The 25,521-nt window shown below is 38.3% G+C and overlaps 1 protein-coding gene across 2 annotated transcripts in view; it reads right to left on the minus strand.

Moving 5' to 3' along the window:
- LOC127657502 (phospholipid-transporting ATPase ID-like) overlaps nt 1-22,859 on the minus strand; it is a 41,231-nt gene extending 18,372 nt beyond the window's left edge. For both annotated transcript variants that reach the window (XM_052146314.1, XM_052146313.1), the window contains exons 1-13: nt 22,442-22,859; nt 13,639-13,697; nt 13,381-13,494; nt 9,964-10,062; nt 9,463-9,524; nt 9,184-9,256; nt 8,494-8,564; nt 8,293-8,372; nt 6,658-6,816; nt 6,488-6,576; nt 3,236-3,432; nt 836-1,044; nt 404-438 (exon numbers count right to left, since the gene is read on the minus strand). In XM_052146314.1, the coding sequence (XP_052002274.1) occupies nt 404-438; nt 836-1,044; nt 3,236-3,432; nt 6,488-6,576; nt 6,658-6,816; nt 8,293-8,372; nt 8,494-8,564; nt 9,184-9,256; nt 9,463-9,524; nt 9,964-10,062; nt 13,381-13,494; nt 13,639-13,697; nt 22,442-22,547 (1,353 nt within the window). In that variant the 5' untranslated portion in view covers nt 22,548-22,859. The remainder of the gene's footprint in view (nt 1-403; nt 439-835; nt 1,045-3,235; nt 3,433-6,487; nt 6,577-6,657; nt 6,817-8,292; nt 8,373-8,493; nt 8,565-9,183; nt 9,257-9,462; nt 9,525-9,963; nt 10,063-13,380; nt 13,495-13,638; nt 13,698-22,441) is intronic.
- Between the last annotated feature and the right edge of the window lie 2,662 nt (nt 22,860-25,521).

The following is a 25,521-nucleotide window of genomic DNA, read 5'->3' on the forward strand; positions in this document are numbered from 1 at the left end:
CAACAATGGCTTCTGTAACTGAAAAGTATTGGTTTTGAATGATGCTACATCCACACCACTAGGTGTCACTGTAAGCCCAAGATTTAACCTTGAATGCATATTGTTCATAAAGTTTTTGGTAATGTTTTGAATAAAACAAAACATAAGTTTCTTATTATTAATGAGCAATCTGTTATTTGTTTGTTGTGGGTTAGAGTACTCAAATACAAAATTACTTGAAAATGCCCATTCCTACTGTTCATGTTAATTTTTATTTTATGGAAAAGAATAGTGTGGACATTTTGTTCAATTTCTCCTTTATACGGGTTTGAAACAACACAAGGGTGAGAACATGTTGACAGAATTTCCTTTTTGGGGGAACTATCCCTTTTCAGTCCATACAACGAATCTTGGCTGTGCTCACCTTTTTTTGTGAACCTAAGTTATCTATTACTTCACCTGTAAAAAGAAAGACCAGCAAATATTTACACAGCACAATGCAACATCTTTATCTTTGTATTATATGTTCTACATACTGTATATTACATGATTTACTGGCTCCATATGGTTTTATACAGTATGTTTTATGTATTTATTTGTTTTAAATCACTGTTCTTCTCAGTGAAAGGAATAAATAAAAATGATCTCATCATTTAATCATGCTCATGTTACTCCAAGGCCATTTTAATTTCTTTCCTCCATCAAACACAAAAGGAGAAGTTTGCAACAAATTATAACAGAATTGAAAATATGAAAAACTCTGGGTCAAGTTGTTCCCAGAAAACATTAAATGACTGGTGATTATGTGTGTTTCTTCAACAGAATTGCCAATATGGAAACTGAGTGTGTGTCTCACCATATGCATGGCCGTTGATGGAGCACTTGTTGAAGGTCATGATGTTCTGCGTAAGGGTTCCTGTCTTGTCACTGAAGATGTACTCCACCTGTCCCAGCTCTTCATTTAGTGTGGTGGTTCTGGCCTCTGCTGCTGTGTTACTACGGCTACAGTACATCCGTCGGTCCCAATTAATGAAGTAACTGTGACCTAGACGAATCACCTCCACACTAAGAGGTTTACGGAAAGACAGAGAATGTCAGAGGGTTATGACAACACAAATATGATCTGCTTTTTTTATGGAAGCACACAAAATTTACAACAAACCTCCTAACCAAACTTCCACCAAAATGACACACACACACGTTTTTATATTATTGTGGGGACTCTCCATAGACTTCCATGCATTTTATACAGATCTAACAATTATTTATATCCCCTAACCCTACCACTAAAGCTAACCCTAACATAAACCTTTTTACATTTAAACATTTTCAAAAAAATCATCAATTAGTATGTTTAATAAGCCCTTTCTTAGAGATGATCTCTGGTTTTACTATCCTTATGTGGACATTTGGTCCCCACAATGTAGTATAAACATGTACACACACACAAACACACACATATGTTGGTGCAGCTATCCTTATGAGGACTCTCCATTGACATAATGTTTTTTATACTGTATGAAGTATAGATTCTATCCCCTAAACCTAACTACCTTTAAACCTAACCCTCACAAAAAAAACTTTACATTTCAATAAAACATTGTTTAGTATGTTTTTAAGCTATTTGAATTATGGGGACACTGGAAATGTTTTCATAAGCAACATTCATAGCATAATACCCTTGTAATTACAAGTGGGTAACCTAAAAAAATGTCCTCGTAAACCACCCAAACCCACCCCCCACACACACAGATTTTCTGTGCTATATAGACATTATTTAATGTGCAACTGAGAGACAATAGCACAGCAATCTGCCAGCCTGTTAAATGAAGGCACTTAAAATGAAACTTTCACCCAAAAATGAATGTTCTGTGGTCAAAACCTGTATGGATTTCTTTTGTCCATGGAGCACAAAAGAAGTTATTTATAGCAGATTGTCCAAGCAGCTCTTATTGCCTAACTTCTGCTTCTGTTACACTGAAGAAAGTATTTCTGGTTTAGAACAACATATAGTAAGAGTCAGTTCTGTATATGGTGACACATTTGTTTGGTGAACTATCTCTTTTATTATTTGTCAGTAATGTTCATTCATAGCAATTTAAAAAAATTGCATGTCAGAGGGACAATGCGTGGAAAACAATTACATCTAGAATAGAAACAGAAATTTCCATTCCTCGGACAACTATATAAAGTGCGTAGCTTCAGCAGAAAGTCTGTGACTGTACAGTAAATGCTGTGCCGTGTGGTGCTGCTCAGTGCATTGCTGCAGTTCTTCCTAATGAGTCTGCACGGGTAAGAGGAGCGCTGCATTAGCTGAAGCACATGGCAGAGTTAAAGCTCAGACAGAGCTAAATTCAGTAGGGCCAGGTTGGGTTCAGGACTTTAGTGATGTTACATGGATTATATCATACGGGGGGCTGTTGTTACATATTTCAGAGAGAAAGAATAGAGAGTGGGGCTTATGGATCTCTTACCTGATATGAAAACATGAAAACAACCAAACAAATCCAAATAAAATGAGAAATACATAAAGCAGTGGTTCTCAACTCGTCAAACCCACAAATTAGTCACAGGTCTGTTCTGTCTGTTTTCAGACAACAGGGAAAAACAATAAATGCTGTTGAAAAGCAGATTCAGCAATTAATTGTGCCAAGTAAATACAGCGAATTAAATAATCTTATCAACTTTTAAGAGGGAGGAGAAAACGCTTCCTATATCTAGTTTTGTTGATGTCAAAGGACCTGCATTCAATCAAGTGCTAAAATTATGCCGCAAATTCTTCTGACAGAAGCTGGAGAAAGTAGCCAACATGGACAAAACAAGGTAAAAGAAACTTTGTCCAAGTCTACTATATATTTAATATAAGTTCAGTTGTTTTAATGCAGCCAGGATAAACTTGTTTCGTGCACACAAAGTGTTTTATGCAGTGAATTATATTCTTCTTAAATCAAATAATTTTAAATAAAATTTTAATGCTTGATTTTAAGGATATCTTTGTTTACTTTTGTATGATAAATAATTTAAATACTATATTTTAAGCTCGCCGGTTTACTGCACGTCCAATGTAATATTTGGGTAAACAATGTAAACAATGTAAAACCAGCTGAGAAGCACTGGTATAAAGGATGTATTAAACATAAAATAACATCAAAGCAAAAATGCTTAAAAATAAAAAAGCATCAAGATCAAGAAGAAAAATGGATTTCCATTGGCTCACTCACTGCTTTCAGTCCCCACACCTTGCTCTCTTTCTCACCTTACATAGAGGGAGATCGGCACAACCGTGTTGAGGATGATAACATAGGACCAGAAGGAGAGGAACGCAGAGAACAGGAAGTTGTTGACTGGAGGGTCCCAGGGGAGGAAACTCTGAAACAGAGAGCCCACCTCTTTTTCCCACACCGCATTCCCTATGGCCAAAATCACTCCCATACACACCAGGAACCCAAAAATCTGACAAAGAGGTAGAAATGGGGTAATGGGAAGGGAGAGAAACTAGAATGTTAAAAAGCAGGTGCAGAGTTGAAGAAGGGGGAAAACTGGGGAAAGGGAACTATGTAAATGAAAATTCTGATTAATTTCAATTGTTTGAAGTATTAAAGGTCATATCATAATATATATATATATATATATATATATATATATATATATATATATATATATATATATACATTTTTTTTCTCCCTGAGATCCATTTATAATTTCATATTCTAGTTATCATTGACAATTTCCCACCTACTGAGATTTATTTGGTCCATTTTTGCTGCTGTGCCTTTACATTGTAGCAAAATTGCTATGTTTGTTTGAAGCAATTAAATGCATTTATTTGTAATTAAATTATATTTTATTATATAAATATATTATTATTTATATATTATGGTGTTTTAATATAAAAATATTTTATTGTTTGTATATATATATATATATATATATATATATATATATATATATATATATATATCATATATAATTTTTTATTTAAAAAAACGTCATTTAAAAAAAAAAGGTAAAAAATTACACATAACAGTAGCTGACGCTCTGAACCAGGGGTACTCATACTACAGCCTGCAGGCCAAATATATTTTTTTTTTTTCTCATTAAACTACAATAGAAAACATATAATAAAAGTTCTGTTAAAATAACACCCCCCCCCCCCCCCCAATCTTAATTTTTTGACATGCACACATCAGTGAACAGATTTTAAAGCAAGTTGATAAGAAATGTATATAAATAAAGTTACCAATATTAAAATCATGTTCTGTGAATGGATTTTAATGTATTAAAAGCAAAATAATAATCTCTGTGACAAAAACACTGTAGGCTCACCCCCTCTTGAAAATTGTGACCTAAACCTGGCAGCAAAATGTTTGGGGACGCCTACTCTCATAGATACACTATCATAGAACAGTAGTAACGGTATGGTGGGAAGACATTTTACATTGAATATCACATGTTGCCAGGGGCGAAAATTTCATAAAAATGTTGGGCGGGACAATAAACATAACAATTCTCAAGAGCAATTTTTGAAGGTTTTTTTTGTTGTTGCCCCGTTTGCATTTGTATTATTTTCTTTCTTAAACAATTATTTTAAGAATATATCATTATATTATTTACAATACACATATTTTAATGATATTTTAGGGGGGGACAGCCCTCAGATAGGGGGGTCCTGACCCCCCCGACGATTTCCGCCTATGCATGTTGCTAAAGTCACATAAAATTCACCTAAAAACAAAATGTACTTAAAGGGATAGTTCACCCAAAAATGAAAGTTCTCTTACTATTTACTCATCCTCATGCCATCCAAGATGTATATGACTTTCTTTCATCTGCTCCAAACGAAGATTTTTAGAACATTTCAGCTCTGTAGGTCCACACAATGTAAGTAAATGGGTGTCAAAATTTTAAAGCTCTAAAAATCCACATAAAGGCAAAATAAAAGTACTCCAGATAAGTGGTTAAATCCATGTCTTCAGAAGAGATATGATAGGTGTGGGTGAAAAACAGATCAATATTTATTTATTTATTTATTTACAATAAATTCTCCTCACTGCACAGTCAATCTCCACTTCACTTTCCCATTCTTCTACTTCTGTTTTTGGTGATTCACATTCTTCATTCATATCGCCCCCTACTGGGCAGAGAAGAAAATGTATGATAAAAAATGACTTAAAAAATGAATCTGTTTCTCACCCACACCAATCATATTGTGTCTGAAGATATGGATTTAAACAGTCACATGGACTACTTTTATGCTCCCTTTATATGGATTTTGGAGCTTCATAATTTTGGCACCTATTAAGTTGCATTGTGTGGACCTACAGAGCTGAATTTCTGTTCTGCAGAAGAAAGAAAATCATACACATCTAGGATGCCAGGAGGGTAAGTAAATCATGAGAGAATTTTCATTTTTGGGTGAATTATCCCTTTAAAAATCAAGATATTTTCTCATCAGTGACGTCCTAAAAACTATTTCAATAAGTAAAATTAAATATATAATTAATATAAATGATATATTGGGTCCCTGAGGGTTCAGAAGCACCCTATTCGCATGTAATGAAATGACAGATAGTCGTCATTGACTTAAGAGGTCTGCAATCCCGCAGAACTCTCACAGTAACCACGGGATCTGATTAGATTGTTTGTGGCGTAAGATTATATTTCAGATTTAGGGGAGGGTGGGAGCGGGCAGTCCGAGAATAGCCAATAAAAATGCTATGTGGATATGTTTTATTATTATTATTATTAATTACTGAATGCAAAAAACAATAATTATTATTTTATTTTACAACTATTTTCTTAGAACAATAATCTGAAAAATACGACATGAAAAAATTTGCATATAGCACGTGCATCAAATGATCCAATCCTTATATAAAGCAGGTTAAGTAGGTAGTCAAAGGGGCTTTAGGAGAATGACAGAGCAGAGCGTGGGCACACTGTGTTATCAAAGGATATGAAACTGGGACTGGAAAATGGTAAATTTAATGTTAGGAAACCAACCTTCAACAAGTCAGATGGGCATCATTTCATATGTAATCTGTTAATAGCAATAATAGAAAAATAATCAATTCTTTGTCAACACTTCTCTATTTGAATGGCTTTTGCCCAATGTGGAAAATAAATGTGGCGTTGCATGAACGGGAGCGGTCAGGAAGAAAATTGTTGGGGGCAGCGAGCGGGATAACGTGGAGTAAAATGTAACGGGAGCAGGTGTGTGCAGGATAGAAAAAAGCAAGATGGAAAAACAGTCCCACGCAGACCTCTTATTAACATCTAAACCTGGACGTTCATGTGTTGATGCATTCATCTATGTGACATCACAAAGTTGTAGAAGTTCAAATAAATAGTTTTTGCAACTTAGTTTCATTAATTTACCTTCACACTAGGGAGAAAGTTTGAATGTTTAAACTATTAACAGGCACACATATATTACACTATGCAGCATATGTTTTGCACACATTCAGCAGAGGTTTGTAAGAGAGTGTTTTTGTAAACAGTTTCTCACCCATAGCACCAGTGTATTCATCAGCCGGTCTATACTGGTCCGCTTAAACTTGGTGCAGCCACTATTTTGCATCAGCTTGGTGTCGGGACCTGAGCAGACCAAAGGAAATTAACATCATCATTATGACATTCATGTTAAGAAAATTATAAACTCACACACACAACACCAACCTGCGAATATAACAAGGCCGTAGCAGCTCTCTGTGTTGCGCAGTACGCAGCCACGGAGCAACATGTTTTGGTTGCTGAGGTGGTATTTACAGTCTTTCCAATACAGGGTACCACAGAAACGGTCTAGCTTGTTGTTGGGAGGCTCACACACCACTTCTCCTGCATGTGCACATACACAACAAGAGAGAGAGAAAAAAAAAACACAATTATAAAAACACAACAAAACAGTAAATTTGACGTGTTATGATTAGGGTTCCCACATCTTCAGTATTGACCAATTAATTACTATGACTTTTCAAGTTGTTTGTGATTCCTGGATAGGCATTTTATATTGTGCACTCAATTTAGAGCTGATGAACTACTTTAAGCTTAGCTAGAAAGATTCATATCCACTATAGAAATTCCTACGACTTTCCATAACTTTTTAAGATTTTATCGAGTTCCATGAATTTTCCAGACCTAGAAATCATACTTTTATAAATCCTTGACATTTCCATGACCATGGAAGCCTTGTATAATAAATAGTACAGCATCCCAGGCATCCAGTGCAGTTTGTGAGCTTTGGATTTTTTTTTGTTGTTGTTGAAGCGTAGGTGGACTGTGCTGCTGATGCTGTGAAAATGTTGATGTGTGTGTGTGTGTGTGTGTGTATAGCAGCACATTATGCTGGGTGTGAAAGAAATGCTGATGAGAAAATGTTCATTACACTCATAAACTCCTTCCCTCGCTCTATGTGTTTTTTCATTCTCTTTAGTGAATTAACACACTGAAAATTCATCAGTCCTTCTTCACTGTCTTTTATTTTTTTATTCTATGTGCTTTCTCTTTTACTAATTCACCTGTTCTCTAATCCCTCTTTGTATGTTACTAAATCACACACTCATTCCCACTCTCACCGACACAACACACACACACACACACACATGTTGGTCTACCTATCATTATGAGGACTTTCCATAGACATAATGATTTTTATACTGTACAAACTATATATCCTATCCCCTAAACCTAACACAACCCCTAAACCTAACCCTCACAAAAAACATTCAGCATTTTTACATTTTCAATAAAACATAGTTTAATATGTTTTTTAAGCTATTTAAATGAAGGGACACTGGAAATGTCCACATAAACTACATTTATAGCATAATACCCTTGTAATTACCAGTTTGTGTCCTCGTAAACCACATAAACATGCCCACACACAACTACACACGCGCACACACACACACACACACACACACACACACACACACACACACACACACACACATATGTTGTGTTTCCACGTTTTATGGGGACTTTCCATAGACATAATGGTTTTTATACTGTACAAACTTTATATTCTATCCCCTAAACCTAACCCTACCCCTAAACCTAACCCTCACAGAAAACTTTCTGCATTTTTACTTTTTCAAAAAACATAATTTAGTATGATTTATAAGCTGTTTTCCTCATGGGGACCGACAAAATGTCCCCACAAGGTCAAAAATTTCGGGTTTTACTATCCTTATGGGGACATTTGGTCCCCACAAAGTGATAAATACACGCACACACACACACACACACACACACACACACACACACACACACACACACACACACACACACACACAGGACTTGAGATGTTCGTACCATCAAACTGGGCCAGATTATTAGGATCCCCAAGCTCTGAGGTAACAGACAGAGACTGACGCACTTTCATATTCGTCTCGCTGTGGCAGAGAAACAAAGAAATGAGCAAACAAAGCTACCCATCCAAGTATTGAACTGTACTGGATACATCAAATAACACTACGCCAACTTACAGGACAAACTCAGGAAACAAAGTCTTACCCATCCAGTTCTGCAGTCTCAATGTAACACAGACCATGAGGTTCACTGCTGGACAACAGCAGCAGGTCAGCCTGCAACACATAAAGTATGGGTAGCTGACATGAAAATGATTTTACAAGTATTATGCATGGGGTAATAGTTATAAATGTAATGCATCCATTTTCACTTTTACAATTAATTTGTCATGCCCAAGAACCATTTAAAATAAACTAGTGAAGGTAAAAACAAATGACTATTTGGTCAGTTAAACAAATCTGAGTGGAAAACTATTTGGAACATGTCCATTAAATACCCATTCACAGTGTATAATTTAAAATATGAACAAAGTAATAGTCACTCAAATGTGAACTACTCAGCATATTAAGCAAGACTTCTGAGCTGCTGGTTATCCTCAGGAGACACAGTTACATAACCAGAGGAAGAATAAACAAATTAGACCTTGGTTACTAGATCAATAGCACAGTGCAGAACAGCAGCATAAGTATTCATGTCTGATGGATAAGTAAATCCATCAGACTTTGTGAGTGTGAATACATGGCTATGAATTAGCAGTATCTGGGAGTGCTGAGCTAGTACCAACCTAAAAATATTTTACAAAAGAGAGTGTTTAATTAATGGCCTTAGGCAAAGCTGTTACAGCTACATGGGTGATCAGGATAAGAGTGATGTCATAAACAGATAAAGACTCACTGCCACAAATTGATTGTTCTCTAGTTTGATGATGTCACCCACTCTGACATTCATCCAGTTCTCCTTCTGAAGACTGAGAAAGTGAGAAAAAAAGCCTAATTTGTGCTTTGTGAATACACAAAAAGTTATTATAAAATGGACAGAAATGTTTTTACTGTAATTTTAAAATGATAATTTAGCAAGATCAATATTTCATTTCTATTTCATTTTCAATCTTGGCAGATGTGTTCTTGTCAACACGAATTTAAAAGGAAGTGTGTATATTAATATAAGACTCACATGCCAGCGATGAGGACCTGAGACTGACGGTTATTCACCTGGTTGTCACTCTTGTAACGAAACTGTGAGTGAAACAGAGAAATGTCAAACGACTGTTTCTTCTTGTGGTAGGTGTTGCTATTATGTGATATGTGTGTAAAGGGGGTTTTGGTAGTCACAGTATAGGTGTGTGTGTGTACATACTTAGCAATATTTTTGGGAAAACATTTCCTCATGGGTGAGCTAAATCTAACAAAAAACACCTTGAGGACATCCAGAGACCTATTTCATACATACAATAAATAAAGTACTTTTCAACGTTCAAATTGCAGATTTATTTTCTTTTAGGGGTAGTTTTGGATTAGGCTATGGTACTGTATGTATATTCAGCTTACATACAAACAATAGAAGTCTACGATATGTCCTCATTTAGACAGCTAAATAAGTGTTTGTGTGTGTGTGTGTGTGTGTGTGTGATTGTGTGTGTGTGTGTGTGTGTGTGTGTGTATCTCTGAGACTCACATAATCATCAGTGGCATCTTTGACTGCAGTGATGCTCAGCACCAGCACTAAAGGCACAATGGTAGTGAACCAGGACAATGAGGAAATCTGTGGAATCAACTGAGAGAAAGACATTGCCACATTTACCCTTTAGCCATTTTTATAATACACTTACAAATTCTCACCACACAATTGTGTAGATGCAGTCTAAATCTATGCAGGAGAATTTCAGACTTGGAAATAAGAAACATTACATAACACTGCATTAAGCAGAAAAGTTTCCATTCTTCATATTTGTTGGAACATTCCTGTATGCAGTACATTAGTGATCATAGTCTGAATGGTTAATCTTAATCTGAATAAGCAAATATAAACTTGCTTGAAAAAGTCTCCTCACTCAAAAAATTATTCTATAATACTGCAGCTTCACTATTCTGCCAGTGTCGGGAAACTCATAATAACTTTTATTTGAACTTGAGCATATATACTGTAAATGTACAGTGGTTATTCCAAATAAATTGTTTACATGACACAGAATTCTGATTAATGCAGGCTACGTATATGCCAGCTATATTATTCAGATTTCTATAAACCGGAATATTGGCTTAATTGTGTTATGGTAATCAGGTTAAAAGTATAGTTTAATTCTCTCATCATTTACTCACCCTCATGACATCCCAGATGTGTATGAATTTCTTTCTTCAGCAAAACACAAACATAGAGTTTTTAGAAGAATATCTCAGCTCTGTAGGTCCATACAAAAAGTTTTATTTTTATATATAAATCTCCACTTTCACGTTATCATTCTTCTTCTTTTGTTTTTGGCGACTGGGCAGGGAGGAGAAATATTTTGTAAAAAAGACTTAAATATTAATCTGTTTCTCACCCACACTTATCATATAAATTCAGAAGACATGGATTTAACCATTGAAGTCTTATGGATTACTTTTATTCTGCCTTTATGTCCTTTTTGGAGCTTCAAAGTTCTGATCACCATTCACTTGCATTGTATGGATCTACAGAGCTGAGATATTCTTCTAAAAAATCTTCGTGTTCAGCAGAAAAAAGAAAGTCATGCACATCTGGGATGGAGTAAATGATGAGAGAATTGTAATTTTTGGATGAACTATCCATTTAACATGTTTACATGACTGTGACGAGGAGGAGGGCATGGCTGGGCCGTGATGGAGCACGGCCAGCGCTGAATCAGCTGATCAGCAGTAGAGCGAGATAATGTGCAGCCGGAGAGAGATGCATGCGTTGGCGCTGCATGTGTGTCTGTGTTTGTTTATGTTTTACTTAAGTATATTATCTAATTAAAACGTTATGTTGACCGTTCAGCCGGTTGCCGCCGCCTCCTTGCCCAACCGTTACCTGTTACAATGACAAATGCATAATCATAATATGATCAAGTTCTGATATGCATGTTAGTGCAGTCACTGTTAACACCTCTCTTCTAACCTGAATATATTATATAGTGCTCCCATTTCTCTCTCTCTGACCCACATTCACACACAAACACACAAACACACACACACACACACGTTGGTGTAGCTATCCTTATGAGAACGCTCCATCAACATAATGATTTTTAAACTGTACTAGATTCTATCCCCTAACCCTACACCTAAACCTAACCCTCACAAAAAACTTTCTGCACTTTTATTGTTTAGTATGTTTTTTTAAGCAATTTGAATAATGGGGACACTAAAAATGTCCTCATAAACCACATTTATAGCATAATACCCTTGTAATTACCAGTTTGTAACCTAAAAAAATCTCCTAGTAAACAACCAAACCCGTCCACACACATCACACACACACACACACACACACACACACACACACACACATCACACACACACACACACACACACACACACACACACACACACACATCACACACACACACACACACATCACACACACACACACATCACACACACACACACACACATCACACACACATCACACACACACACACACACACACACACATCACACACACACACACACACACACACACACACACACACACATCACACACACACACACACACACGTTGGTGTAGCTATCCTTATGAGAACTCTCCATCAACATAATTATTTTTAAACTGTACTAGATTCTATCCCCTAACCCTACACCTAAACCTAACCCTCACAAAAAACTTTCTGCACTTTTATTGTTTAGTATGTTTTTTTAAGCAATTTGAATAATGGGGACACTAAAAATGTCCTCATAAACCACATTTATAGCATAATACCCTTGTAATTACCAGTTTGTAACCTAAAAAAAATCTCCTAGTAAACAACCAAACCCGTCCACACACATCACACACACACACACACACACACACACACACATCACACACACACACACACACACACACACACACACACACACACACACATCACACACACACACACACACACACATCACACATCACACACACACACACATCACACACACATCACACACACACACACACATCACACACACACACACACACACACACACACACACACACACACACACACACACACACACACACACACACACGTTGGTGTAGCTATCCTTATGAGAACTCTCCATCAACATAATGATTTTTAAACTGTACTAGATTCTATCCCCTAACCCTACACCTAAACCTAACCCTCACAAAAAACTTTCTGCACTTTTATTGTTTAGTATGTTTTTTAAGCAATTTGAATAATGGGGACACTAAAAATGTCCTCATAAACCACATTTATAGCATAATACCCTTGTAATTACCAGTTTGTAACCTAAAGAAATCTCCTAGTAAACAACCAAACCCGTCCACACACATCACACACACACACACACACACACACACACACACACACACACATCACACACACACACACACACACACACACACACACACACACACACACACACACACACACACATCACACACACACACACACACACATCACACACACACACACATCACACACACACATCACACACACACACACACACATCACACACACACACACACACACCCTAACCTCTCATCTGTCTAACTTCTATAACACAATATTAACCCCCTCAAGGAGAGGAATGTACCATCTGTCTGTCTGTTTAATCAGATGTTTGACTCCTTTCTTTCTCTCCCAAAAAGAACACACCAACTATACATTCTTCTTATATAGTAAGTGAGTACATGTAATGTATGACCAATGTGTCAAGATGATCTGTTAGTGTGCCGTTAACTGTAGCTAACAACAACCACTTTGCCTGGAGTAATATTGCCATGGTAACAGGGACATGACCTTTGCAAATAACCGCAATCCATCCTTAACACTTACAATAATTTACACTCCTTGTCACGATTGACAATCCCACCATCCCGGAGAACGTTTTTACTGAGGTCGATAAAACTGCACAACAGTAAGCACAAATCCAGACTTTATACCTGCAGAATGAGGAGAAACAGGAAGTAGGTGTTGGCAACTTCCTGGAACTGCTCAAACAGGTTGACTGGTAGGAAGGTGATGATGTTATACTTTGAGGTCATGATGCAATTGCTCTGTGGACAGAGAAACAGACGAGACAGGTAAATAATGACAGTGTACACTGAACTCAGGGTCTATTGATGTGGAAGCAAAAAATTCTGCTATTAAGATGCAAATCATCTTAAAGTTGTGTGTGTGTGTGTGTGTGTGTCACTTACAGCATACTGGAACTTCTCATTGTACTCTCTATCATTGGCTCGGACTCTCCTTTCCTCCTCTGTGAAGAAAAAAAAAACACACTTTGATGTGAATAACAACAGGACTGAGATATCTGAAAAGTGAGGCAGAAACACGTTTGAGTTTCGTGAAGGATCATTGGCTTACAAATAGACACATACTGTACACACACAGACCATCTAGTGGCACGCCACCAAGTACCTTTCAGGCCATAAACCACCAGTTCCCTATAATACAGAAACTATGCAATCTCATGCTCAATGCCACACACACTAAAGTTTATTAGGTAGGATAGGGCTGCGTCCAACGTGCCTGACGTGATGGAGGCAACAGCTGATTGTGGTGTGTCTGATTAATTTCTGTAAGAGAATAGACTGCGGTTACCACATATTTATAAGCCTGCTGTTTTCACTTCAGCTGAGAGAGAGTCAACCCAGTTTCACATGCTCACATAAAGCTCTTTCCATATTAACCTCAGTCTTTCCAGTCTGACAGACACACAATACAAAAACTCACAAACAAAGAATAATAAAAAAAAAAGGCTGTCAATTGAATGCATTCATTTAGGATAATAAGACAGACTGGTCTATGTGTCTCAGACAAATTGACAAAGTTTAAATAATGTAAAGTAGATGTAAAAATAACACTCCATTGCAGTGTAGTCGACTGTAGGCCAGAGACAGGCTTATGTTCCATGATATTGACTTCTAAAGCCACTTTTGTCATGTCTATTCAATGATTTAAAGAAATGTTTCAACAAATGTTGCATTGTCTAAGTTCTGCCATTGTGCACAAGCTTCTCTCATGCACTCATGTAAGAGCAACGGATCAGACAAGTTTCAGAGGGAAATATGGATGCTAAGCGCAGCACTTTCACATGGTAACTAATGGATATTGAACAAAAATGTGTGTTAAATAACTATAACATCGTATTGCACAAAACTATCAAAGTCAGAGAAAGTAACAAGAAAGGCTCCAATACAGAATAGCCGAGCCCTGCATAAGCACCATTATGTGTGCACCATAAAGGTCAAACCCTTGCATGCAAACAGACACAGCAGATCTATGGCCTGTTTCTATCTGCACTGAGCTCCGCACACATGCTTTGGTCCTCTTAGCGACTGAGACTCACACTTTTTGTGGTTTCCTGTGCAAAGGCAACTCGACTCGCTAATGTATTTCCTTTATAATGGTCAGAATCGCCGGTTCTCTCTCTCTCTCTCTCTCTCTCTCTCACACACACACACACACACACACACACACACACACACAGTCATCATTCCATTCACACACATAGCGTTTCAAACCTTTCTGACTTTCTTTATTCCGTAAACCTCAAAAGGCGATGTTAGGCAGAATGTTAGCATCAGTCACCATTAACCTTCATTGTATGGAAAAAGTTGCAATGAAAATGAACGGTGACTGAGGGTAACATTCTGTTTAACATCTCCTTTTGAGTTTCATGGAAGAAAGAAAGTCGAATTTAAGTTGAAATTAAAACAACCTGAGGGTGAGTAAATTATGACAGAATTTTCATTTTTTATTAACAATACAATAGTAATTGGGGTCATAATTACAGCAATGTTGTGTTCTTGTAGCTCAACAGGTGCTAGCAACACCAAGGTCATGGGTTTAATTTCCCATAATGCACAAATTGAGAAATAGTATAGTTATAAATGTAAATGTAATCTAAGCGTAATCGACATGGACACTAAAAGGGACATGTCCCCCCAAAATTTCAGATAAGTGATAAACTGATATGTGTACCCCCTACATTTGTCCGAAATGAAAACATATAACATATATAATTCATAATTATTCTTTATAATAATGTAGTATTTTTATATTTTGTAAGCCTATGTTTCTACAGATATCAATAGCATGATAATTTACAAACACAACCTTGAAGAGTTATTTTGTTTTTCATCAACTCTTTTCTCGATCTCCACTTTATTTTGAAAAAGACAAATGTTACTGTCCTCTCATCCATTTCTTGCCCCATCGCTCTGTCATTATTCCTCAAGGTCACATCAATCTTTTGCCTTTCCTCGTGGCTATCTCTTGTCCTCCCTCCCTCTCTGTTATCAGTCCTGATGGAAAATCACACAGCTGTTTCCAGCCTCTGGGAGAGCATTACCTGCCTATTGGCTGCCGATGACATAATGGTACAAAACGTCAAAGGCTCTGGTTCTAGCCAGCGCAAACCTAAGCAAACTGGGCCATTAAGCACTTCTTAACACAGTGCCCTTCTTAACACATCCATGGACAGCACCGCAAGAACCGCAGTGGATAAAACGCTGCTTGTGTGACTTTTCTCAAAAAACAGCCATTGACAGAGAACCGGCCGTTATTAATGCAATTCGGCACTACTGTCAAGGACATCTGTAATTCTCGCTCACAAATCTGTGCAAAATCAAACAGGCTAGCAAGTCATAGGTGGCAGTTGCCATATACATTAAACATATATAAATCTTATGTAAGTTAGTGTTGTCTAGAGACAATATTCTGAAAGTCATGGGCAGGCTCAAAGCAATTGAAACATGGAGCAAAAATGCTTCTGAAAGTGTCAAAAATGCTCCTGCCCCATGATATTTAAAATGTGATATATTTAAAAAAGGAGTCTTTGAATTGGGCCTCAACAACAATACTTATTTAATCAAAGTACTACTGTTTAGTAGCACTAAAGTACCACTGATGTGCCTGTTGTCTCCACCATTTCAAACAATTTGTCTCAGTAAATGCCTAAAAGAGAAAAGACACAGGCCCAAAATAGCCGGGCTAATTGCTACAGTGCATTCAACTTTCTGCTCACACAGCAAAGCATTGAGGTGAGCCAAATACTGACTCCATCCTTTACATCCTAATATCTATATATATTATGGCTTGCTTTTGCCTAAAGTGTTGTTTGTGTTATCTTAATTTACTTTTTTTAAGGAAGATTAGGAGCAGCAAATATAGATATATGGATACCTGAGTCAGGTTTGTACGTCTCCTTGCTCGCACACGCTTTTTCATTTCTGCCTACAAATTTTCTTTCGGACTGTGGTCAAGGGCTTTGTGATGGCCACTCCAATAACTTGACTTTGTTGTTCTTAAGCCATTTTCCCCCCAACTTTGGAAATATGTTTGGGGTCATTGTCCATTTGGAAGACCCATTTGCAACTGAGCTTTAACTTCATGGCTGATGTCTTGAGATGTTGCTTCAATATATCCACATAATTTTCCTTCCTCATGATGTCATCTATTTTGTAAAATCCACCAGTCCCTCCTGCAGCAAAGCACCCCCACAACATGATGCTGCCACCCCCATGCTTCACAGTTGGGATGGTGTAATTCGGCTTGCAAGACTCACATTTTTCCTCCAAACATAATGATGGTCATTATGGCCAAAAAGTTACATTTTTGCTTCATCAGACCAGAGAACATTTCTCCATAAAGTAAGATCTTTGTCCCCATGTGCACTTGCAAACTGTAGTCTGGATTTTGTATGGCAGTTTTGGAGCAGTGGCTTCTTCCTTGCTGAGCAACCTTTCAGGTTATGTCAATATAGGACATGTTTTACTGTGGATATACATACTTGTCTACCTGTTTCCTCCAGCATCTTCACAAGGTCCTTTGCTCTGGGACTGATTTGGACTTTTCGCACAAATCTACGTTCATCTCTAGGATATAGAATTTGTCTCCTTCCTGAGCAGTATGATAGCTGCATGTGGTCCCATGGTGTTTATACATGCGTACTATTGTTTGTACAGATGAATGTAGCACCTTATGGTTTTTGGAAATTCTTCCCAAGGATGAACTAGTCTTGTGGAGGTCCACTATTTGTTTCAGAGGTCTTGCTTGATTTCTTTTGATTTTCCCATGACGTCAAGCAAAGAAGCACTGAGTTTGAAGGTAGGCCTTAAAACACATCCACAGGTACACATCAAATTGCCTCCAATTAGCCTATCAGACGTTAATTGGCTAATTGTCTAAAGGCTTGAACCATTTTCTAGAGTTTTCAAAGCTGCTTAAAGGCACAGTTAACTTAGCGTATGTAAACTTCTGACCCACTGGATATAGTCAATTAAAAGTGAAACAATCTGTAAACAATTGTTGGAAAGATTACTTGTGTCATGCACAAAGTAGATGTCCTAAACTACTTGCCAATACTATAGTTTGCTAATATGAAATCTGTGGAGTGGTTAAAAAATGAGTTTTAATGACTTCAGCCTAAGTGTATGTACAATTCTGACTTCAACTAACTAACTAACTAACTAACTAACTAACTATATATACTATGTTTGTATGTGTGTGTGTGTGTGTGTGTAATAATCAGGGAGTTTCTGTCCAGGTTTGAGTAATGCTGTGTGTAAAACTACAGAGAGGATTCTCTATGAGTAAATACGTTATATGGGTTATATGAGGACAGGCCTACTAAGTCTCTGAGCTTGGCACCCACAGACTGCAACCCAGAATATTCCATTCTAGATGAAAATATCTATGTACATTCAGAATAAACAGAGGAGAAAATGTGTTGCACAAAGGCTATTTTTGCAAGATTTGTGTGTGCCTTTCAAAAGCAGAAAAAGTAGCACAATTCCTGAGACCAAAAGCAAAGATTACATAACAAGCTCCTGGACTCCTGTGCTTATAACAAAACTAGAGAATCTAACACTCAAAATCAATGGAGGTGTCACAAAAATGTACATTCATAAAAGGATTAAAGATATGGTAAATTAAATTAAAATCTAAAAGAGATCAAATAAATAAAATTAAGCTTCTGAATATAAAATGTCCTGCTATCAGTATTTATTGTTGACAAAAACAAAATATGAAATATGATTTAAGCCATTTATGGCCTAAATGTTTTCTTATATTGGCTTCAAATTCAAATTGGAGACCAGTGATGTTCTGTTGACATTTTAATATTTTACATATACTGTAAGCAACACAATGTCACTTTTACCTGTACTGACTAGTTATTTTGATGGCAAGTGTGATCCACAGAGATGAACTTTAGTTACTAATCTCCCTCAAATAATTAAAATCTAACTGACTCCAATGCCAGTGCTCGAATTCAACCCTCCGTTGTTCCCTTTTTAATCTTGATGATCTACGGACATCAATTATCCTAAGAGAACAATCTAACATTGAGACTGTTATACTGTCTGGAGTTTGAAGGATCAATAAGTTAGTGTTAAGTCTAATCAATGTTTAATTCATTTTAATAATGAATTATAATCTTTGATAATAATTGATATTCTATTAAATTTGATGATTGTTGATTTAAAGGATTAAAAAAAGCTAACATTGATTCTAATCAGTGTTCTATTGATTTTAATAATTGATAGTTATCTATGATAATTATTAATTATTGCTAATAACCAAACCCGCTCCTAAACTGTGAGCCCTACATAAGTCTGACGACAAGAAGGGGTGATTGTTACAAGGTATGTGCCGTGGTGCCATGCCCATCTTGGGACTCGAGTCTGTAGCCAGTGCTGAAGCGGTCTCATATGCATAAACCCGTGCGGCGCGGCCGCGGATGCCATATGCCCCAGTAGCCTCTGGAATTGTTTTAGAGGAACCGCTGTGCCGGGCTCGAAGAGAGCGTGGCACCTGAGCACTGACTGAGTGTGCTCATTGGTGAGACGCGCTGTTATTGAGACTGAGTCTAACTCCATGCCGAGAAAAGAGATGCTCTGAATCGGGACGAGCTTGCTCTTTTCCCAGTTGACCTGAAGCCCTAGATGGCTGAGGTGCCTGAGCACCTGGTCCCTGTGAGCACACAGTAACTCTCGAGAGTGAGCCAGGATGAGCCAGTTGTCTAGGTATTTGAGTATGCGGATGCCCACTTCCTTTAGCGGGGCAAAAGCTGCCTCTGTGATCTTCGTGAAGACGCGAGGGGACAGGGACAGGCCGAAGAAGAGGACCTTGTACTTATACGCCTGGCCATCGAACGCAAACCGTTAGAAGGGTCGTGTCGAGGCAGAATGGAGACGTGGAAGTGCGTGTCCTTCAGGTCTACCACCACGAACCAATCTAGCTGTCGAACGCTGGTAAGAATGTGTTTCTGCGTGAGCATTTTGAACGGGAGTCTGTGTAAGGCCCGGTTGAGAACTCGCAGGTCCAAGTACGATGTACGATGAAGTAAGGGCAGTAGAAACCATTCTCCATCTCGGCTGGAGGGAAGGGCTCTATCGCATCCTTGAGGAGTAGGGACATGATCTCTGCTCGTAAGGCGCTGGCTTTCTCGGCGCGCACAGAAGTGGAGTGAACACCGCTGAAACGAGGTGGGAGCCGGGCTGAACTGAATCACGTAGCCAAGTCGGATGGTCCTGGCCAGCCAGCACGACGGATTGGGAAGTGAAAGCTACACATCCAAACTCCGCGCGAGGGGCACTAACGGGATACTCACTTTTGACGTACTGGGACTGTAGAGTTTTGGGGCCGGGGTGCTGTGAGAACGGCGCGCACCAGCTGGATGACCCAGGGAGTGAGAAAATGGCTCTTTATTGAGAATATGGGTGCTGCAGCCCGAAAGCGGTGCGGCAAATGAAACAAGGATTCTCCTCCCAGCCTTCCACCGTGGGACGGAGTGGTCTTGGTACCAGTGAACGTCTGACTGCTTGGGTTGCCCATCTCAGGAGCGCTTCGGAGCTTTCCTGGTCCTGGAAGGGGTCCCGGAGATGGGGGGTGTACGCCATCTGCGAGGTGCTCGATGCTGGGGCTGAGAGCTGGGCCTGGGTTGAGGTGGAGCTACCTGTTTTTTAGCCGCAGGGGGCCGCCCTCGGCGAGCACTCGGGGCACGCTGGTTTGGCGCGCCGCGGCAAGATGTGTCATCTGCTTCTTCACAGCTGAAAACTGCTGGGCGAAGTCGCTGACGGTGACCAGAGGTGACGCTCCTGGACCACGAGGGTGGCAATCGCACATCCGAGTGCCTGCGCTGTGACCTTTGTGGCTCTGAGAGCCAGGTCGGTGGCAGAGCGCAGTTCCTGCAGCACGTCGGGGTCAGAACTATCCAGGTGCAGATCTTTGAGTGCCTTGGCTTGGTGAACTTGCAGGAGAGCCATGGCATGCAGGGAGGAGGCGGCCTGTCCGGTTGCGCTGTAGACTTTCGAGGTCAGTGATGACGTCATTCTACAGGCTCTGGAGGGGGCACACGTGGGCCGCCCCACCATCCAGGGTAGTGAATGCTGTCGAGCGGAGGGGTCCGTTTCGGGCAGTAAAAGGTGCCACATCAGTGTCAGCTCGTCATGAACTTCCGGGAAGAACAGAACCTGGGCCTTGCGCTCACGGCGGCCATTTTAAAGGCACTTGATGCCATGCAGGTTGACGATATGTCTTTATAAATATCATGTAGTCACCACTGTTTCAGATTAGACAGCTGGGAGATTTTCACATAACAAACAACAACAACAAAAAATCAGTGTCAAAAAATACAGGTAAGGTCTTACTAGACTTTTTCAACCCAAGGTGATTACAGAAAAGGTTCATTAAAATAGGTTTCTTTACTTATTAGCCTTGACAACTTAAGGTCTAACTGACAAATCACTTTTGGAATATTTGAGGCCTGGCAACAGTACAGCTAAGAGAGCAAGGGTATTTTTGTGGGCCTCCACTATACTTAAAATGAAACTGCTGATTTTGTCTTGTATACCTGTACACAAGGCACCCATCACTGATGAGTCATCCTGAACACTTTCAGATGGCCCTAACTGTCCAAGTGGGTACATCTATAATGTTGTAAACACTACATAACAGATTGTAATGCAGAAACTGAGACATAAATAAACCAGTCAGACAAATGAAGAATCTTATTCATTTCAAACCTTTTTGTACAGTTAAAATCTGCCATAGATGATTCCAAGCACTAAGTGTAAATGACTACACATACAGTACAAGCAGATCAATGAGTGTAAGAAATTCCCCAGACCTTTAAAATAGCACATAAAGTCAAACTCAATCTGCAGTAAACTGAAATAACAAAAAGCACTGTCCTGACATTTGCGGTTGTGCCGAGTGATTGGCTGTCCATCTTAACTCTTCACCAAACCAAACCAAAAATGTAATTCTTCACCCCACTCACTAGTTAGTTAGTATTAGCTTCACTAACAGATCCTTACTTTGTAAAACAATTAGCTACAGTAACAGGTATGGGAAGCAAACTAAATATGAGAAAATGTTAAAGACTAGAAAATTAACTATTCATAGGATATTCTCTCATTAATTAATTTATCCTCCAGTGTTTAGAGACAACTGCTGTGCAAACACCCTTTCTCTCAATGTAAAAACACGGTTATGCAATCATTGCCATAAGATCAATAACATGACTTTTTGACTGTACAGAATGAGAAACATTTGAAGTGAACTGGGACGCAGGACACATGACTGAATCTGTAATGTGCAGTAAGAAGGATTTGTTATTACTGTTGACCAAGGGTGATCATAAGTGTTGACAGGGGAAATCATGATGTATGTTCTAATCTCTTCACACACAGTGGACATGGGGTGATGTTGGGAAACATGAGTGTGAAATAGTGAATGAATAAGCACACTTATGAAAGAGCACAAAGTCTTTATTTGCAGGATGGTGTGTTGAAGGAGGAATAAACAATGATATAACAATTAATTAAGAAATGTCCCTATTCCCTCTATTCAATCAATTGAATAGCCTATGTTACATAATCTACTTTACAATAATAAAAATCATTGGCTAGTCCTGCATTCCCCATTTCAAGTCGAAGACAGACAGATAGAAAATGTATGATCAACAAATTGTGTATAGCGAAGTAAAGGTACCTGATCCTTTTCTTATTTTTGTAGAACTGGACAATCCTTCTTTCTTCCATTTCAGAGGGAGAATGATTGGAAACCACTTCTCCGGGATGTCTTTCAGGATAGTCATGTTGTCCTAACGTCGTTTCGTTTACATTGCATTTGCTCTGCGCACACAGCAGCAGGGGCGCGCGGACTTCACAACAGAGGATCGACGGATACACGTGCGCAGCAGCTTCAGACCAACGCCAAATGACATACCGTGAAAGGAAGAGATTCAATCACTGATGCGCCCGGTCTTCACTACGATACCACCGCCAATTGATTTGCCGCATAGTCGTTGAGGTCATACGGGGTGATGCAGACCAATCTGATATCACTGCCGCTAGACCGGTTTACTATTTTAAAAGACGCTATTGATAGCTAAATACGACTGTGATACCACATCCACTCAAGGCATCAACAAAAGTAACTTTCTACATCTCAGATTCTCGCTGACAAACGTGTATGACCTTTTACTTGCATAAGGAGCAGTTCACACCAAACACATTTTTTTGTATCCGTCTGCGCTCTTGCTGCATTGACGGACGTCATTGACCGGTGCGCCGCATCTCGGTGTTTTTTCAGTGTCCCCTGCAGGATGTGTCTTTAAAAAGACAACTGCGTTCTGTTCTATTAGTTGCGCTGCGTCTTTATTTATTTAAGCGTATGAACAAATTAGATCTGAACGGCCCCTAATGTGTGTCTGTGTTAAATGTAAATGTCTATTAAGGTAATATTAATACGACCTCTAAACTCCAACATAGGCCAATAGTACCATTTATTCACTAATACCGGTCTTGATTTTTGAGAGGACTGACAACGACATTTAAAATAACAACACTCTTACTGGACTCTTTTATTAAAAACATCGCCACTGACAGCACGATGTTGTTTTTATATGATATAATCAGAAAGGCTTTCTATTGGTCAAGGATGTGTCCAATAGAATCCAGCTGATGCGGTTGCCAGAGCAACTTGACACTGCAGAGCTGTGAAAGCTGTATTCTACAAGATACAAGAAACCAACCTCCATGCTGGCTCAGTTGGCAATGAAACATCCACTAATAAGATCCAGAGCCAAAATGGCTACAGATAGTTTCATACCTTTTATCCTGGGATGGGCAAGGAGGGGAAGAAGGGGTGGCACTGTGGAAGACATCTGGGCTAGTCAGGTGCTTGTACACGTGCAGTGTCTGTTTGTATGTGGAGTGAGTGGAAAGGGGCAGTCTCATGTGAAGGAAACCTCCTGACTGCTAAACACTATGCTCCAGCATATTCAAACTCATGTGCATATGAAGCAATGTTTTTTTTTTAAATAACTTTTGATCTTGCACTGCACCACAGAGAGAACACACACACACAAGACCCAAGCTTTGGATCAATATGACACCCATGGCCACCCATGTATACACTGAACAATCTCAATGAGAATGCTAATATTGCTATAAAGTAGCCCCTTAATTGTTAACCACACTCTCTTGTTCATATAAGATTGTTCCACATTAGGTGTGGGTGATAAGACCAAATACCTTATACCACGATATGAGTAATTTTATATCACGATAAAAATATATATTTCACAATATAGTAAAAAGTTCCTGGAAAATCAAAAAAAAATTGTTTATATATTAATTAACCTCATTGCACACATATTTTACATATGCACACTTTATAAATACTTATTTATAAGTATTTATAAGTTACATATTTATAAACTACTTCCTCTTCTACAATTTTCTCTTTCTTTGGAAATGTCCAACATTCTGTATTCACATAGAGAAAATGTGAATAACTGAAGGCAAACATGGCTGGTTTGTTTCCTAATATAACATAATTTGAACAGAATTTGAGTAAGGGTGATGATGTGCAATTTAAGGGGAACTCTGGTAGAATTCAAATGGCTAACGAAAGGTCAGCGCTGTGATATTGAGAGAAGCCATCTAATCTAATTTTTCTTAAATTCTCCCAGTCTCAAATGAAGCCCTGCCCACTGATAAATACACACACCACGAATATGGATATTTACATATCGCAATATATACGATATAGCAAAATCTCAATCGATTGACACTGTATATTATCACCATGATATATATTATCATATTACCCAGCTCCCTTCACATTACACAATATAACAAAATGGAATTAGACAGTAGTGGTCAGGAAGCTCTGGAAAAGTCTCTCAAACTAGAAGGAACTTACTTTGTCAAATCCAAAAAATTAATTCTGTTTATAGTACAATGAATGTCGCATGCAATAAGTTTCTCAAAAGAACAATTCATTATGCATATTTATTTATTTAATCATGAAAAGGATATTTCATTTACATTGGTTCTGGGCAATTAAGAGGCTAAATTTCCTATCCATCTTTGCACAAGCCAGGAAAATGAGTCCTAGATGAGGTTTGAAAGCCCTTTAGAAATTAGTACCATGTAAATATTTGCTGCTGCACACATGAAGGCTAAAGTTTCTTTTAAAAAATTCAGAGCACAGTATGGCAATTAAATGAAAACGTGTGTGTATGTTTACCTGGGGGAGTACTTTTTCTGAACATTTCCACACCTCTAAATTTTTGCTGCTCTGTCCCATGGGAAAATCTACACCCACACACACAACAAGAGAGAGAGAAACACATTATTAACAGGATCTCAAGGGTAAACCAGGGACATACCAACAGTTTACGCTCACTCAGGAAATTCAGTGATATTTAATCCTTAACAACGACAGTGTACAGATCAGTCAGCTAAAACTAATCCACTGTTAATGAAACTGCTGCTGTAATCTTAATGCCTGAATGTTGTGAAACAGAATAAATTGTGTTTATCTTTATTTCCCTTTAATCAGGTAGTGAGATTTGTGACTCATGAATATTGCATTAGTAATTGTTTGGTCAACATTTGAAATAACACGTTTAAAGTTGTTACATGTACCCATTATTTATTAGGTGAGCAGTAATGGGATTATTCAAGGAATATTCCAGGTTCAATACAAACTCAATCAACAGCATTTGTAGCATAATATTGATTATCACAAAAATGAATTTAGACTTGATTCTCCTTTTC

This window comes from Xyrauchen texanus, chromosome 17 (genome assembly GCF_025860055.1).
Source record: "Xyrauchen texanus isolate HMW12.3.18 chromosome 17, RBS_HiC_50CHRs, whole genome shotgun sequence".
Lineage (NCBI taxonomy): Eukaryota > Metazoa > Chordata > Actinopteri > Cypriniformes > Catostomidae > Xyrauchen > Xyrauchen texanus.